The sequence below is a fragment of the Cricetulus griseus genome (genome assembly GCF_003668045.3).
Source record: "Cricetulus griseus strain 17A/GY chromosome 1 unlocalized genomic scaffold, alternate assembly CriGri-PICRH-1.0 chr1_1, whole genome shotgun sequence".
Taxonomy (NCBI): domain Eukaryota; kingdom Metazoa; phylum Chordata; class Mammalia; order Rodentia; family Cricetidae; genus Cricetulus; species Cricetulus griseus.
In genome coordinates, this window is record NW_023276807.1 from 2,591,483 (window position 1) to 2,605,557 (window position 14,075).

The 14,075-nt window shown below is 39.0% G+C and overlaps 2 protein-coding genes across 7 annotated transcripts in view; both read right to left on the minus strand.

Annotated features, from left to right (window-relative positions):
- Ccdc138 (coiled-coil domain containing 138) overlaps nucleotides 1–6,675 on the minus strand; it is a 42,371-nt gene extending 35,696 nt beyond the window's left edge. For 3 of the 6 annotated variants that reach the window (XM_027388346.2, XM_027388344.2, XM_027388342.2), the window contains exons 1-5: nucleotides 6,518–6,674; nucleotides 5,174–5,231; nucleotides 2,236–2,356; nucleotides 1,537–1,664; nucleotides 453–634 (exon numbers count right to left, since the gene is read on the minus strand). In XM_027388346.2, coding sequence (XP_027244147.1) covers nucleotides 453–634; nucleotides 1,537–1,664; nucleotides 2,236–2,356; nucleotides 5,174–5,231; nucleotides 6,518–6,610 — 582 coding nt within the window. In that variant the 5' untranslated portion in view covers nucleotides 6,611–6,674. Of the gene's footprint in view, nucleotides 1–452; nucleotides 635–1,536; nucleotides 1,665–2,235; nucleotides 2,357–5,173; nucleotides 5,232–6,517 lie in introns of those variants that run through there. The other 3 variants (XM_027388343.2, XM_027388345.2, XM_035452834.1) reach the window with 3 other exon arrangements.
- A 1,812-nt stretch (nucleotides 6,676–8,487) lies between these two features.
- Nucleotides 8,488–14,075, minus strand: part of Ranbp2 (RAN binding protein 2) — a 56,773-nt gene continuing 51,185 nt past the window's right edge. The window contains exons 26-29 of the mRNA XM_027388341.2: nucleotides 13,163–13,308; nucleotides 10,518–10,791; nucleotides 10,075–10,409; nucleotides 8,488–9,694 (exon numbers count right to left, since the gene is read on the minus strand). Of these exons, the coding sequence (XP_027244142.1) occupies nucleotides 9,389–9,694; nucleotides 10,075–10,409; nucleotides 10,518–10,791; nucleotides 13,163–13,308 (1,061 nt within the window). The 3' untranslated portion in view covers nucleotides 8,488–9,388. The remainder of the gene's footprint in view (nucleotides 9,695–10,074; nucleotides 10,410–10,517; nucleotides 10,792–13,162; nucleotides 13,309–14,075) is intronic.

The following is a 14,075-nucleotide window of genomic DNA, read 5'->3' on the forward strand; positions in this document are numbered from 1 at the left end:
GAGTAAAAAGAAAGCAGCCAACCACACACATATACCCTTTAGATATAAACCCCATAGATAACATAAATGCTTATGTTTAGAACTGAATTTTGACAAGAGACTTCTTACACATAAGTCATTATAACAAATTTATAATGTCTCCATTATATAATGTCTTCAAATGACACTTTATATCAGCACTTTTTGTTTTCTACCTTAAGGATGGGCCAGGCTGAAAGCAAACATAAGACAATCTAAAATCTAAAGACACATCTCCCAGTAAACTACCACTGCTTTGAATTTTCCCTCAGTCACTATATTTCCCATTCAATAATCCTATGAATTAAACCTGCCCCTTCTGACTTGCCTGAACCTGTATGTATAATTCAAATCAAATTCCTTATATTGAAGTTTTGCAAATAGTCTTACAACATAAACATTTCTGAATTCCCAATTCAGCATCTGGTTTTTACCTGCAGTTTCAGATGGATGTGAAATAATTCATCATATATTTGATTTATTTGATGTGGAAGTAAACTCTGCTTATTTGACACTTTGGATTTTGGATAAATGACATGTTTCAGAGGAGAGTCAACGGAATCACTGTGGTGTTCAGTATGGAGTCTTGATGAGGCTATGTTAGTCGGCAGGGCATCTGCAAAAGTTTTAAATTTTCTCAGACAGAGAAATCTTCTGAGACAGTTGCTTTAAATAAAACTACAGTATTGTTTAGAAGTCTGGAAAGAATGATACGGTAAAAACGAATCAAAAAACAAAACAAAAGTTTCATTATTGGGATAAGCAAAAGAATGAAATACCCATCTAGGTATCAAACTAACCAGTCTCTAGCCTGAGCACTCATTTTTTTTTTTTTTTTTTGTCAACTTTCAAGTACATTCAACTTTTAAAGATAAATTTCTCTCACATTTTCAGTATAAAAACTGGTGACTATTGGAAAACACAAGTCCAGGCTGAATCAAGCTACATTATCTTCAAATGCTGAGACCAGTATAACAAAGGGCATGAAGGAGGGCAAAGCAGGCAAAAATAATGTAGACAGCTCGTGCCCGATGCTTCAGTGGAGCAACAGTAATGCTCCAAACCCTGAAGCCAAAGGGGAACAGACACCACCTTTAGTGTCCATTGTCTTCGAAATCCTGAGCAAACTTATGGGATACATTCAGTTAGACAAGAGAAAGACCACTACTGAGCAGCAGGAAAGCTGGCCGTATCGATCTATAGTACTTTCTCAAAGCACAGAGCTAGTCAAATCCTCGGAAGCCCTTTTCACGAGGAAACACGAAAAGCAACTAAAGATATTGTAAAAGTTCAGTTAATCATGAACTTATTTAGATAGGCTTTGAGAATGGAAGAACACAACCAGAAAATGGTATGTTTACTTCTCTTCTCCTTTGATAGTAAGCACACCAAGCATCTGACAGTTTATAAAACTTCACAGCTCAGAGAATACACAGATTCCTGAGGAGCTGTTACTACTCTGAGTTAAGCATGATTTACTCTACATGACAAATTCCTATTTATGAGTATTTCTCTTACCTTTTTCTATTTCTCTGAAGGACTGCTTTGTTATTTTGGAGGCGCTATCTCTATGATCATCTTCAGTTAATTCTTTTTCTGTTTCCCATTTCTTTAAATTATGAAAAGAATCCAGTTCATCATCTAGGCTTTAACAATATATATATATATATATATATGTCAGAAATCAGGAAGTTCACTACAACAGCTGACAAAAAATGAACTGCTTTTCAGGGAGTGATATCACAACAAATGAGAAAAACGTAAAAATTATTTTTAAAAAGGTTTTATATATCATGTCTACAGTGTTCTTCCTGCATGTATGCTTGCAGGCCAGAAGAGGGCACCAGATCTCACTATAGATGGTTATGAGCCACCATGTGGTTGCTGAGACTTGAACTCAGGATCTCTGGAAAAGCGGCCTGTGCTCTTAACCTCTGAGCCACCTCTCCAGTTCGTAAAAAATAATTCTTAAATACAAAAAGATATGCATGTAAAATGTACAAACTAAGTTAAAAATTCTGAAAGCTCACACACACATAAAATAGCAAATTAGGATCTAAGCACTCATCAGGATCAAGATTGCTTTTACTTCCTCTCAAAAACACCCACACCCACACACCCCCCACACACACACCCCCTACCTACCTACCTCTTTTCTACTGTCTGTTTCTTAAGTTGCTAACAGGGCGGTAACAGTATCTATTCTGAATGTCTTACCAGTTCACATTTAAGTGTTTGAAGGAACTGCAAAAAGGTGTTGTGGGATGCTTCCTTTCATCAGAGTAACATCTTAATGAAGAAACACCTCTATCTCCAGAGCAGTAGGTATCCAAATCTTCTGTCAATAGAGAAAGTTACACATTGACATCAGATACTAATAATCTCATTCTGGCATCCTAACCAAAATCATTGATTTATCTGTCTCTCTAATGAGTTTAGAGAATACATACTGAATTTCACATTGACATTGTGCCTTCCTGATTACACAGTGCTTTTCCATTTTTATTTGACCCGGTGATGACTCTGTAAAGTAAGAATAGATGCCTCTGAGTCTATTACACATGTTGGGAACCTAAAGAGCAGAGGGCTGATGTGAACCAGGTGCGTTACCTGGAATCAGAATACTACCTTCATTCCTCCTAATATGGACTTCAAGCATTTGTCTTTAACACCTGCAAGCCCAAATCCAAGTCCAGTGAAATGGAAAATATTCCAGATAAAAACAAAATAGATTACTGTCTTAAGTTTCTATTCCTGTGAAGAGACACCACGACCATGGCAATTCTTATAAAGGAAAACATTTAATTGGGGTGGCTTACAGTTTCAGAGGTTTAGTCTATTATCATCATGAGGAGACATGATAGCATGCAGGTAGAGATGGGTGAACTTAAAAAAAAAAAAAAACTCTAAACATGTAATGTTCTAATATAAAGAGTTAAACAGGGGGGCTGGAGAGATGGCTCAGAGGTTAAGAGCACTGCTCTTCCAGAGGTCCTGAGTTCAATTCCCAGCAACCACACGGTGGCTCACAACCATCAGTTATGAGACCTGGTGCCCTCTTCTGGTGTGCAGGTATATATGGAAGCAGAATGTTGTATACATAATAAATAAATAAAATCTTTAAAAAAAAAGAGTTAAACAGAAGCTTGGGTGCAGAAGCTTAGAGGCAAGTAGGTCATACCAATTTCCACTCTCAGTGCTACTCATAAACAGCCCCGCAGCTGAACAGAAAGATACAACTTACGGTTATTCATTTCTATAGATTTTTTAGTTTTCACCCTGTGTGTGTGCCACATGTGTGCAGGTCCCACAGAGGCCAGCACAGGGTGGAAGATCCCCTATCCCCTAGAGCTGACATGGTTCTGGGAACAAAACTTAGGTTTTTTTATTGTTTGTTTGTTTGTTTTCGAGACAGGGTTTCTCTGTGTAGCTTTGGAGCCTATCCTGGCACTCGCTCTGGAGACCAGAAAAACTTCGGTTTTTTGGAAAGCAGTGTGCATCCCTTTTCTTTTTCCTTTTTAAATTTTATGAGGATGAGTGCTCTGCCAGTATGTCTGTGCACAGTATGTCTGTGCACCATAGTGCCTAGCAGAGGCCAGAAGAGGGTATCAGATCGCCTAGACCTGAAGTCATAAAAGGTTAGAAGCTGCGATGTGCATGCAAGGAACCACACCTGTGTCCTGTGAGAGAGAAAGCAGCCAGTGCACGGAACCATCTCTCCAGCATTCAGTGTGCACTCTTTACCAACAAACCATCTCTGTAGCCCATCATTCATTTCATTAGTTGAAACACTTTTTTATACAAGATATTTTGATTATTTCCCCTACCCCAGATCCTCCCATCTTCCTACCCACTGAACTTTGGTTTTTCTTTTTCAAAAAAAAAAAAAAAAAAAAACCCACAACACACACACACACACACACACACACACACACACACACACACACACACAAAATAAATAAATAAAAAACAAAAACCAAAAGATGAATAAGGCAAAAAGTGTCCAAAGCAAAATGAAACAAAAAGTCCACAAAAATACCACTGAGTTTATCTTGTGTTTGCCAATTACTCCTGGACATGGGGTCTGCCCTAAAATAATTAACCTCTTCAGAATGAAGATTGCCTTCAAGTGGACCGGTAAACAGAAATGACTTAAATTTGGTTTTATTGTATAATGCTTTTCTTTCTCCATTAATTGTCACTGATAGTTTTGCTGGGTATAGCAGTGTGGGCTGGCATCTGTGATCTCTTGAAAGCCCTTCTGACTTTCAGAGTCTCCACTGAGGTGTTATTCTAATGAGCCTGCCTTTATATGTGACTTGGTCTTTTTGCCTTGCAGATTTTAATATCCTTTGTTCTGGACATTCAATGTTTTGATTATCATATGTCATGGGGAGTTTCTTTTCTGGTTCTGTCTATTTGGTGGTCTGGATGCTTCTTATATGTTGATAAGCATCTCTTCCTTTAGTTTGGGGAAATGTCCTATAATTTTATTTAAAACATTTTCTGGTAGCTGGGCATGGTGGCACATGTCTTTAATCCCAGCACTTGGGAGGCTGAGGCAGGCGGATGGCTGTGAGTTCGAGGCCAGCCTGGTCTACAAAGCTACACAGAGAAACCCCATCTTGAAAAAAACAAAAAGTTTCAGCTTATCAAAAAACATTACAACCCCCAGGATAATTATGTTTTCCAAGTACATTCACTTGATAAATTTTTCCTTTACTTTCTATCCTAGTAACTCTTCCTGCTTAAAAATACCAATTAGTGTTCTTCACCCAATACAGTCTGCTCAATTTTTAACATCTTAAAAAACAAACATATTAGCTGGGGACATGGCTTAGTGATCAAGCACTTGCTCAGTCTTGATCAAGGGTCTGGTTTTGACTCCTAGTAGCACAGGAGTAAAAAGAAAGGGAAGGTATACACACTATAAATTAAACACACACATAACACACACCAAAAACTCTGGTTAAATTTAATTTTTAAGGGCATCTCACACATTCATCCCTAAATTCACAATTATTATTGTGTATCTACCAAAAAATTTTAAATAAAAAATAAGTAACACTAACCGTACATCTAAACCATTACAAAAATTTCTTTCAAATTAAATTTGTTAAAATACTCAAATATACAAAATATTCTATTGACTTACCTGGGGAGGTTAGAATTCTTCTTTTATATTTAGTCTGATCAAAATTTGAAAACTCTTGCTAGGGGGGTAAAAAAGACACACTTAAACACTAAGAAATATTCCCTTACAATATTTTTCCATAGATTACATGTTAATTACAAAGGTTAGCATGGAAAAACCTAGGGCCGCACCCTAAGCAACATTAGCATCACTAATTAGACAAGCAAACATCATGTACTTGTTGATTCATCACAGCAGCCCACGAACCTTCCGTATCATATTCCTGCCAAAACTACAAAGCCAGAATCAAATCAAACCAGAATCAAATCAAACTCAAACTGACAGATATTCTATACACAACATTCTTCAACCTTGTGAAAGCATTCATGTTGTAAGAAACTAAGTGTGGGCATCTGTTGTAAAGGCAACAGAGCCAACCAAATGCAATGTTCAGACCTAAGTGGCATCTGCATTAGGAAAAACTTTCTACAAAAGGTCTTAGTTGCGGTAATTAGTGAAATCTAAGTATGAGCTACACATTGTCCTGTATTATTGTGGCAATACTAAATATCCTGGAAAGTATCAATGAAGTTTTAAAATTCTGAGAACCTGCTTCACAGGAAAACCAAACCAGAGGAGTACGTGTTACAATCTGAATTAAGGTTATGTGAGGATAGAATGGATTTGTGACACGGGCATGGGAACTCTGAGATATACTGACATTTCTCTAGAAGGGATTTTGAAAAGTTAGCAAATGTGGGAAGGAACTAAGGAATGCCTGCTACCTTCCTCAACTTCTGGAGAACAGAGTACATGATGTTCCAGTACCTCATATGTTGAGCTTTGGATTTGCTAGGCTGTGAAGCAGGCTTCTCAGCTGAACTGTAAACGCCTCTTATCAAAGGAGGTGTAATGATGATGATGATGATGATAATAATAAATAATAATAATAAATGAGCCTCGTGGAAACTGCATAGCTGCAATTGGTTTCCCCCGCTTCGGTTCTTCCAGCATTCATCCCACAGATTGATATTAACAAATTGCATCGGTGGGGATCCCGCAGCAAATAAGCCAAGACTCCCCTGGTGAATGGCACGTTCAAGGGAGGGCTACAAGAATGCATACTGCCACAACTTCTAAGTTTGCAATTACTTCGGAGTAAGAAGCTTGCCCGAAAGAACCACGTCGTCTTCTATGCCTGCTGCACTCGGGTCACCACCAGCAGGACCAAAGCCACGCCCCATGCATCTCGGCGGTTTCCCTGAGGGAAGGCGCTCCCGGGCGAGCCTCCCCAAGGCAGGCAGGCCGGAGCCCTCCCACAGCCGCCCGGGCGCCGGAGCCCGCCGCGGGCTTCACTCCCCTCACCTCCACGGAGCAGCTTCCCGCCAGGCCGTAGAGGCTTTTGAGACGCTCCACTATCATGTCCTGCCCCGGTGGCTTCACCACCCTACGCTCCATGGTGGGTCGCTGGCTGACCACGGTCGCCTGGGGAACCGCGCTCACAGCCGCGTCAGGGCGGGCAGTACGTCACGACGCTCGGCCCCGCCCCCAAGGGACGCTGGAAGCCGGTCGGAAGACGAGTGCGAGGAGGGCGCACCCAGTTCCTCTTTGTCCCTTCAGTTTGTCCTTCGGTTCCAAGTCTCCCCCTCACCCTCCACCCCCCAGCGAAATAAGTGAGCAGTGAAAAGCAGCATTCCATCTCCCCTCGCGAGCGCAGCCAGGCAGAAGGAGGGAAGAGTGTCTTCTGCACATCTGAGGCCAGCGTGCCACCCAGGGCCAGGGGCCACGTGGGACATCAGGTAGAAAATTTACCGTGCATACAACTTGCCCAAACACACTTCTCTTCATCAAAGGTGGTTACTATCACAGAAAAATCAGGACATGTATGAATGTTAGGCACATAAACTGCAGCAAGTTACCTTTTCAATTCCTTTGCCTATTTCCACAAATTTGAGTTACGCATGGAAGATGGAGGATGGGCTACGTGGTCTTAAATTGGACAACTGCCTCGGCTACATGAGGAGACCTACCTCATTAAGTCAGAAAAACGCTCGGTAAACACGTCGTTTGCTTTAAAACAAAAACCTTTCTTTCCCTAGCCCTACAACAGCACACAGTACAGTTCAACCATATCCTACAAGCTCATATCTGAGAACTTCCAATAAGTGCTCATGTGGACCAGCAACCCCTAAGAATCTAAATTCTTTAGATTACTTTTAAATTCAAAAGCTGATACTTTAGCAAGGAGACAGTAAACTACTAAAAAATGCTTAAAGAATACCTTTTGCTATAAAATACCATCTAAACTGTTTTATTGTGGAGTCGAGGGTTTTTGGTGTTTTTTTTTTTGGCAGATTTTAATGAGAATACAAAATCTAGCCAGTCGGAAAAGAAACACCAATTTAAGTTAAATAAATTAAAATAAAATAAACACATTCTAAAATGTATCAAATATCTTATAAAATACTTCAAGCTTCTTTTAAACTTCTTTGTAGGAGCTCAATAGCTTAGCCATTAAGAACACTGACAGCTCTTCCAGAAGACTTGAGTTCCATTCCTAGAACCCAAATGATGGCTCACAACCTGGTAACTCAACAGGTTGGAAACACCTGTTATTGATGCCAATCCTGGAAAAATTAGCTTAACACACCATTTTGTCAAGTTTTTGTCAAGGTCTTTAATAACCCTAATAGTTTGAAAAAGTAAAATTATCTCTTAAAAAGCATTTGCAACCATGCATAGTGGGTACATGCCTACAATCCTGGTGGAGGTAGTGAGATCAAGAAGAGTTCAAGTCCAGCCTAGGCTACAATGCAAGGTAATCCTGGGCTACAAGAGATGATTTTTTAAGAAGACATTTCCATTTACTGAGAAGTTTCAATACTTTTCTGTGGGTTAATGTTACACAGGTTTCCAAAGAAGCTATTAAGTATGCATGGCCATGTTTAATAAGGCCAACTTATTCCACCTGGCTGTGAAATAAGAATTTTTTAAAGTAATGTTATTTCATAATTCATTACATAAGCCATAACCTTCCTTGCCCTCTTCTAATAGTTGAACACAAGAAAATAGAAAGGACTCAATACTCAAGATTGGAAAACAGAGAATTTTATGGTCTAACTAGATTCCTTTTAGTTCTATACCGAGTAGGCCCCTCAGAGCAAGCTGTTCCTAACAGTTTGCCTATTTGACACAAACCACATCCAAGTACATTTTCAGTGTCATTTTGATGACACAGTGTGAGCTCAGAGTGCTGGCCTTCAACAGATCTCATTTTACATCAAGTCACAGAAGGAACAGACAACTTAGATGCACAAGTAATGTTTTAAATGTCATGGCTGTTATCAATTATCACTTTATTTCTGCTACAAAATTCACCAGAAAAAGGTACTGCAACAATCTAATATAAAGCAAATCTTTAACCAAAGAACATGGTATAGATCTTTTAAAAATATTCATAGTTTATCACAAGAACTAGAGAAAAATTCAATTCTATCATCAGGACCAAGCTGAAGTTTCTGAGGTAGTAGAGACAGGTAACAGAATAGTGAATGGAAAGAAGGAAGAAAAAAGGAAGAAGGAAAAAGGATGGGGGGCTATATCTAAGGAAATGATCAACTTACTTAAAATGTAAAAATTAATGTCTTCAAAAGGGAACTACATATCTTAAGAAAAGATAGTATTCTACTTAAAAGTTAATTTTTAACTATACAGGAGCATAAAAATTACAGAAGAGCACTTTGGTTAACTCATCTTCTGTGGCTCTATCCATTCATAAATGAGTCTATACATAAATGAGCACACGAATAGTTAAGATTACCATATATATATTTCAAATCTAAAATAAAATTATCTGAGTTGTGGTCCCCTTATTCAATGGTAAGTACCATGCAGGAAATCCAAATATCTTAACAGAAATTAAAATAAGATTGCATATATCATATTCCTTCAATAGTGTGAGAAGCTCTATTGCTTTCAACAAAATTAGTATTAGCCATTCTAATACAGATATGTCAGGAGTACATAAACACAAGTACACCTGAAATACACCAGTGTTTAACTTTTATTTCACACCATGCAAGATCAATTATCACACATTAAAAAGTGACAACAGCTATAAGCTACAATTTTACATTTATACATTGGAAATGTCTGTTTTCAAAAGGTGAACATAATTATCATATTGTCTGTAACAATTCAACTGTTTATATAGATAAAATTCACTGTGAAATTATTTTATAGCTGTCCACATTCTGTGATACTAATTCTTCGACTAACAGACCCTTTAGGAGAACCAAACGATTCGATCTTTCTCACAGTATCCATGCCATCCTTAACAAACCCAAATACTACATGTTTAAAGTCCAAATGTTCTGCTTTCTTCAGTGTTATAAAAAACTGTGAATTGTTGGTATCCCGGCCCCGATTGGCCATGGAGAGCAAGCCAGGGCCAGTGTGCTTCACATTAAAGTTTTCATCTTCAAATTTATCTCCATAAATGGACTGTCCTCCTGTTCCATCATGTTTGGTGATATCTCCCCCCTGGACACACACACAAAAAAATCTGTTAATACTGACTCAAACATTAAGATACATTGAAATCATCATGACAGAGTAAATCACAAATGCCCTATTTCGTTAAAAGTAATTTTGAAAAATAAGAAATACGTGTTTTGAGAAAGACAAAGGTTTTTCCCTCATAAGAAATTTGGAGCCTTTCAATCTGAATGTTTAAAGGGAGTATCAAGTTCAATGCCAGCCAGCTATGGTGTGGGAAAGTTGAAAATTCCCAAGATGAGAATGAGGGCAAAACCTTCCCCAGTTGGTGTGGTCTAGTCTTAGCCGATTTAACCATGATTTTATATATATATATATATATATATATATATATATATATATATATATATATACTAGACACTTACTTGGCAAACAAAATCTGGAACTACTCGGTGAAAAATAGAGTTCTTGAAACCAAAGCCCTTCTCTCCAGTGCATAATGCTCTGAAGTTCTCAGCAGTTTGAGGAACGATATTTGAAAATAATTCCATAATTATCCGTCCTAGAGGTTCACCATCCACACAAACATCAAAGAATACCACAGGATTGGTCTCCTTTGATAACTCTGCTGCGAGGGATACTTGTCCATTTTGGAGTTTCAATATATTTTGTTGACATTCTTCAAATTTTCTCTTAAAACACTCAGTCATTTCTTTTGTTTTAAATCTCACCGCAAGCTGTTCTACTTTTGCTTCTCCATCTGTTAAGAGGGGGGGGAGGGGCTTAATATTAACTTACAAAGCATGTATATGTTATAGATTTCAGAAAAGTCAATAAAATTAAAAGACAATTGAAGGTAGTAACTCACCAGCATAATCTGAGGCAGTCCACACTAAAGCATTATTTGAAACATTTAAAGGTTTTAATTCCATGGCTTTGGTAATAACATGGTTTGCACAAACTTTAAAAACCTGGTCTCTTCTCATTAGGATCCGATAATAATTCTTCATTGTATGCCAAAGAATCTTTATATCTCCAATACCTCTCTCCTTCCACTGATTGACATCTCTATCCCATCTATAAAGTTTGGCTCTCTCTTTGAATAAAATTTCTTCATCTTCTTCTCCAGATTTCACTTCTACCTATGACAACAGATGAGAATACCTATTATATAACACTGTTTATAACAAATACCATTAACCAATGCCAACAGGTTTTACAGTATCATGGTAACTAACAATGTCCAAGACTAGACTTGGTAAAGCAATAAAGATCAATACGTATCTTCCTATTATATAATATTTTGCTTCTCTTTGTGAAAATAAAATGGCTTTAAAGTTCAGAAGAGGTTTCAAAAGTGCTGGTTCTTGTCAAGCATGGCAGTATACACCAGTAATCCCAGCACTTGGGGTGTGGAAGCATGAGGCAAGCCTAGTCTATATGAGACCAGAAGGGATGTGGTTCTTTGCAAGGATGTGTATCAATCTAGCAAAGTAATCCAGAGCCTGAGAAGCAGGAAGATTACAACAGGTTTGAGGCCAGCCTGGGTTACACAGTGAATTACAGGCCAGGTAGTGCTATATAACAACATAACCCCCCACCCCCCCAAAAAACCACCACCAACAAGGCCCTACCCCAAAGTGCTGATTCTTTCTGTTTTTATACCACTTATTTTTATTTTATGTGTATGGCTGTTTTCCCTTCATGTGTATCTATGTAGTGCATGCATTCAATGTCCCTGAGGCAAGAACAGAATTCCAGATCTCCTGGAATTACAGTTATAGGCAGTTGTTAGCTACCATGTAGGAACTGGGAATTAACCACCGAGTCATCTCTCCAGCCCTTTTAAAGTTTCTTTAAAGGTGTGTGTGTGTGTGTGTGTGTGTATGTGCGTGTGTGCACATGAATGCAGGTGCCTACAGAGGCCAATTCCCCTGGCAGCTATGAGATGCATGGCAAAGATTCTGGGAACCAAAAAAGAACAGTACCACTCTACCCCTGAGCAGATCTCTCCAGCCACAGCAGTGCTGATTCTTTTTTTTTTTTTCTTTATTTAAATTTGAAACAAGATTGATTTACATGTCAATCCCAGTTCCCTCTCCCTTTCCTCCTCCCCTGCCCTCCACCAACACCCTACCTATCCCATATCCTTTCTGCTCCCCAAGGAGGGTGAGGCCTTCCATGGCAGATCTTCAGAGTCTGTCATATCCTTTGGGATAGGGCCTAGGCCCTTAGTGCTGATTCTTAAAATTTAGTAATAACTACTGAGATTGAAAACAGAACATGATAACTTTCCTAAAACAACATTCTTCTCTACTTTGTCCCTAAGATTATTTTACGAAGACAAACATGATCTCCTAATAGCATAATAAAAATGCTTATGGCTCAGCAAGATGGCCAGTTAGTAATCATGCTTGCCACACAACCCTGACAACCTGAGTTCAAGCCCTGGAAAGCTAACCTGACCACCACGTAGTACCATGGCATGTACATACCTGCTTTTATTCTCTCATTCTCACTGTGGTAGGTGCATACCCATGCATACCCACTATCTTCCCCCTCCCTTCACCCCACTCTACATAGAGACACAAAATAAAAAACTAAAATGAAAAACCAAAAATATTTCTGTTTAAAAAATATTTACTTATTTTTTATGTATGTTGGTGTTTTGCCGACATGTGTATGCCTATGTAAGGGTGTCAGGAACTAGAGTTATAGACAGTTGTGAGCTGCCATGTGATTGCTGGGAATCGAACTCAGGACCTACGGAAAAGCAGTCAGTGCTCTTAACCCCTTAGCCATCTCTCCAGCCCCCCAAAAATATTTCGAACTACTGTATAAACAATTTACCGAGCATCATTTTCATAAAAATTTCAGGGCAAAGTTGAGTGTACACTTGAGTGGTAACATGCCTGCTAACATGAGCAAGGCCCTGAATTACATACATCCCCAGCACTACAAGTGAAAAAATTCAAAACAGTTTCTACTTTAAATCTAGGCTGGAGATATAGCTCATCAGTTAATAACACGGGTCCCCTTGGAGAGGCCCTGGGTTTAATTTCCAGCGTCCACATGGTACCTCACAACCATCTGTAACTCTATCTGTATGTAACTCCCATCCCATCCAAGGGGATATGACACACTCAGAGGATGTGATCTCTGCAAACAATAGGCACACACATGGCACAAAGGGATCACAAACATAAAATAAGTAATAATCTTTTTTGGGGGGGGGGTTTTCGAGACAGGGTTTCTCTGTGTAGCTTTGGAGCCTATCCAGGCACTCGCTCTGGAGACCAGGCTGGCCCAGAACTCACAGAGATCCGCCTGTCTCTGCCTCCCAAGTGCTGGGATTAAAGGCGTGCGCCACCAACGCCCGGCAATAATCATTTTTTAAAAGTCTGAAAATCTACTGTTTAACTGTTCTGAGAAAAAAATGTAGGTAGCAGTATTAAAAAGAAAAACACCAACTCAGAGCAAATTTTTACACTTAGGTTACTCCTTGGCACTTACCTCTGGTAGTGAGACTATGGGTTCAAAATGAATATCCTCATTATGAACTACTTCTTCATCACTGCCCTCGTCATCTTCAGCTCCTTTACTTGTTGACTGTGTTCCAAACACAGCTGCTCCAGTATTGGCCCACTGGAAGTTTTTATCTGATAAATAAATTGGGTTATTCAAACTGTGAACTTTAAATTTTTTTTTTTTTTTACATTTTGTAGATTACTTTCCAATTATTTCATCAGTGCATCTAGTTTTCAACAATGTCATAAACACACCTATTTGAGACATTTAAAGTAACAATAGTCTGACAATTTCAACAACTATGGAACACAGCTCATTGTAGCAGACTTATAGGATAAAATACTATTTTAAGAAAGTGCAGCCAGACGTTAGTGGCTCACACCTTTAGTCCCAGCACTCAGGAGGCAGAGGCAGGCATATCTCCATGAGTTCAAGGCCAGCCTGGTCACATAGAGTTCTAGCCAGCTCAGGACACATAGTAAAAGCCTGTCTCGGAAAACAACTCAGCATAAGTAAAACTATGAATTCTAATGCAAATTCCTATCAATCATTTCTAGAAGTTTAACTGTTAAGTAGCACGCGTTGCAAATTAAGAAAGCAGTGGAGAAAGACGCAGCATGCGAGAGAAAGACGCCATGCGACAGGGTTCAAGCAGAGGGGTTTTTATTGGGGAAAGGGACCATAAAAAGGGGAAAGGGGAAGGGGTGGCCGGAGCACCACGAAAGATAGAGGAGGGGAGCAGGGCTCTTTTAAAAGGGAATATGCACAGGTGGTACTCTTAGTGGCTGCAGCTGAGGGCGTATCCTGTCAGAACCCCAAGGACAGTACAGATGCCTGAATACTAACAGCATGACCTGTAAAATGTATAAATACATGAACTATTTTAGCATTCTTCAAC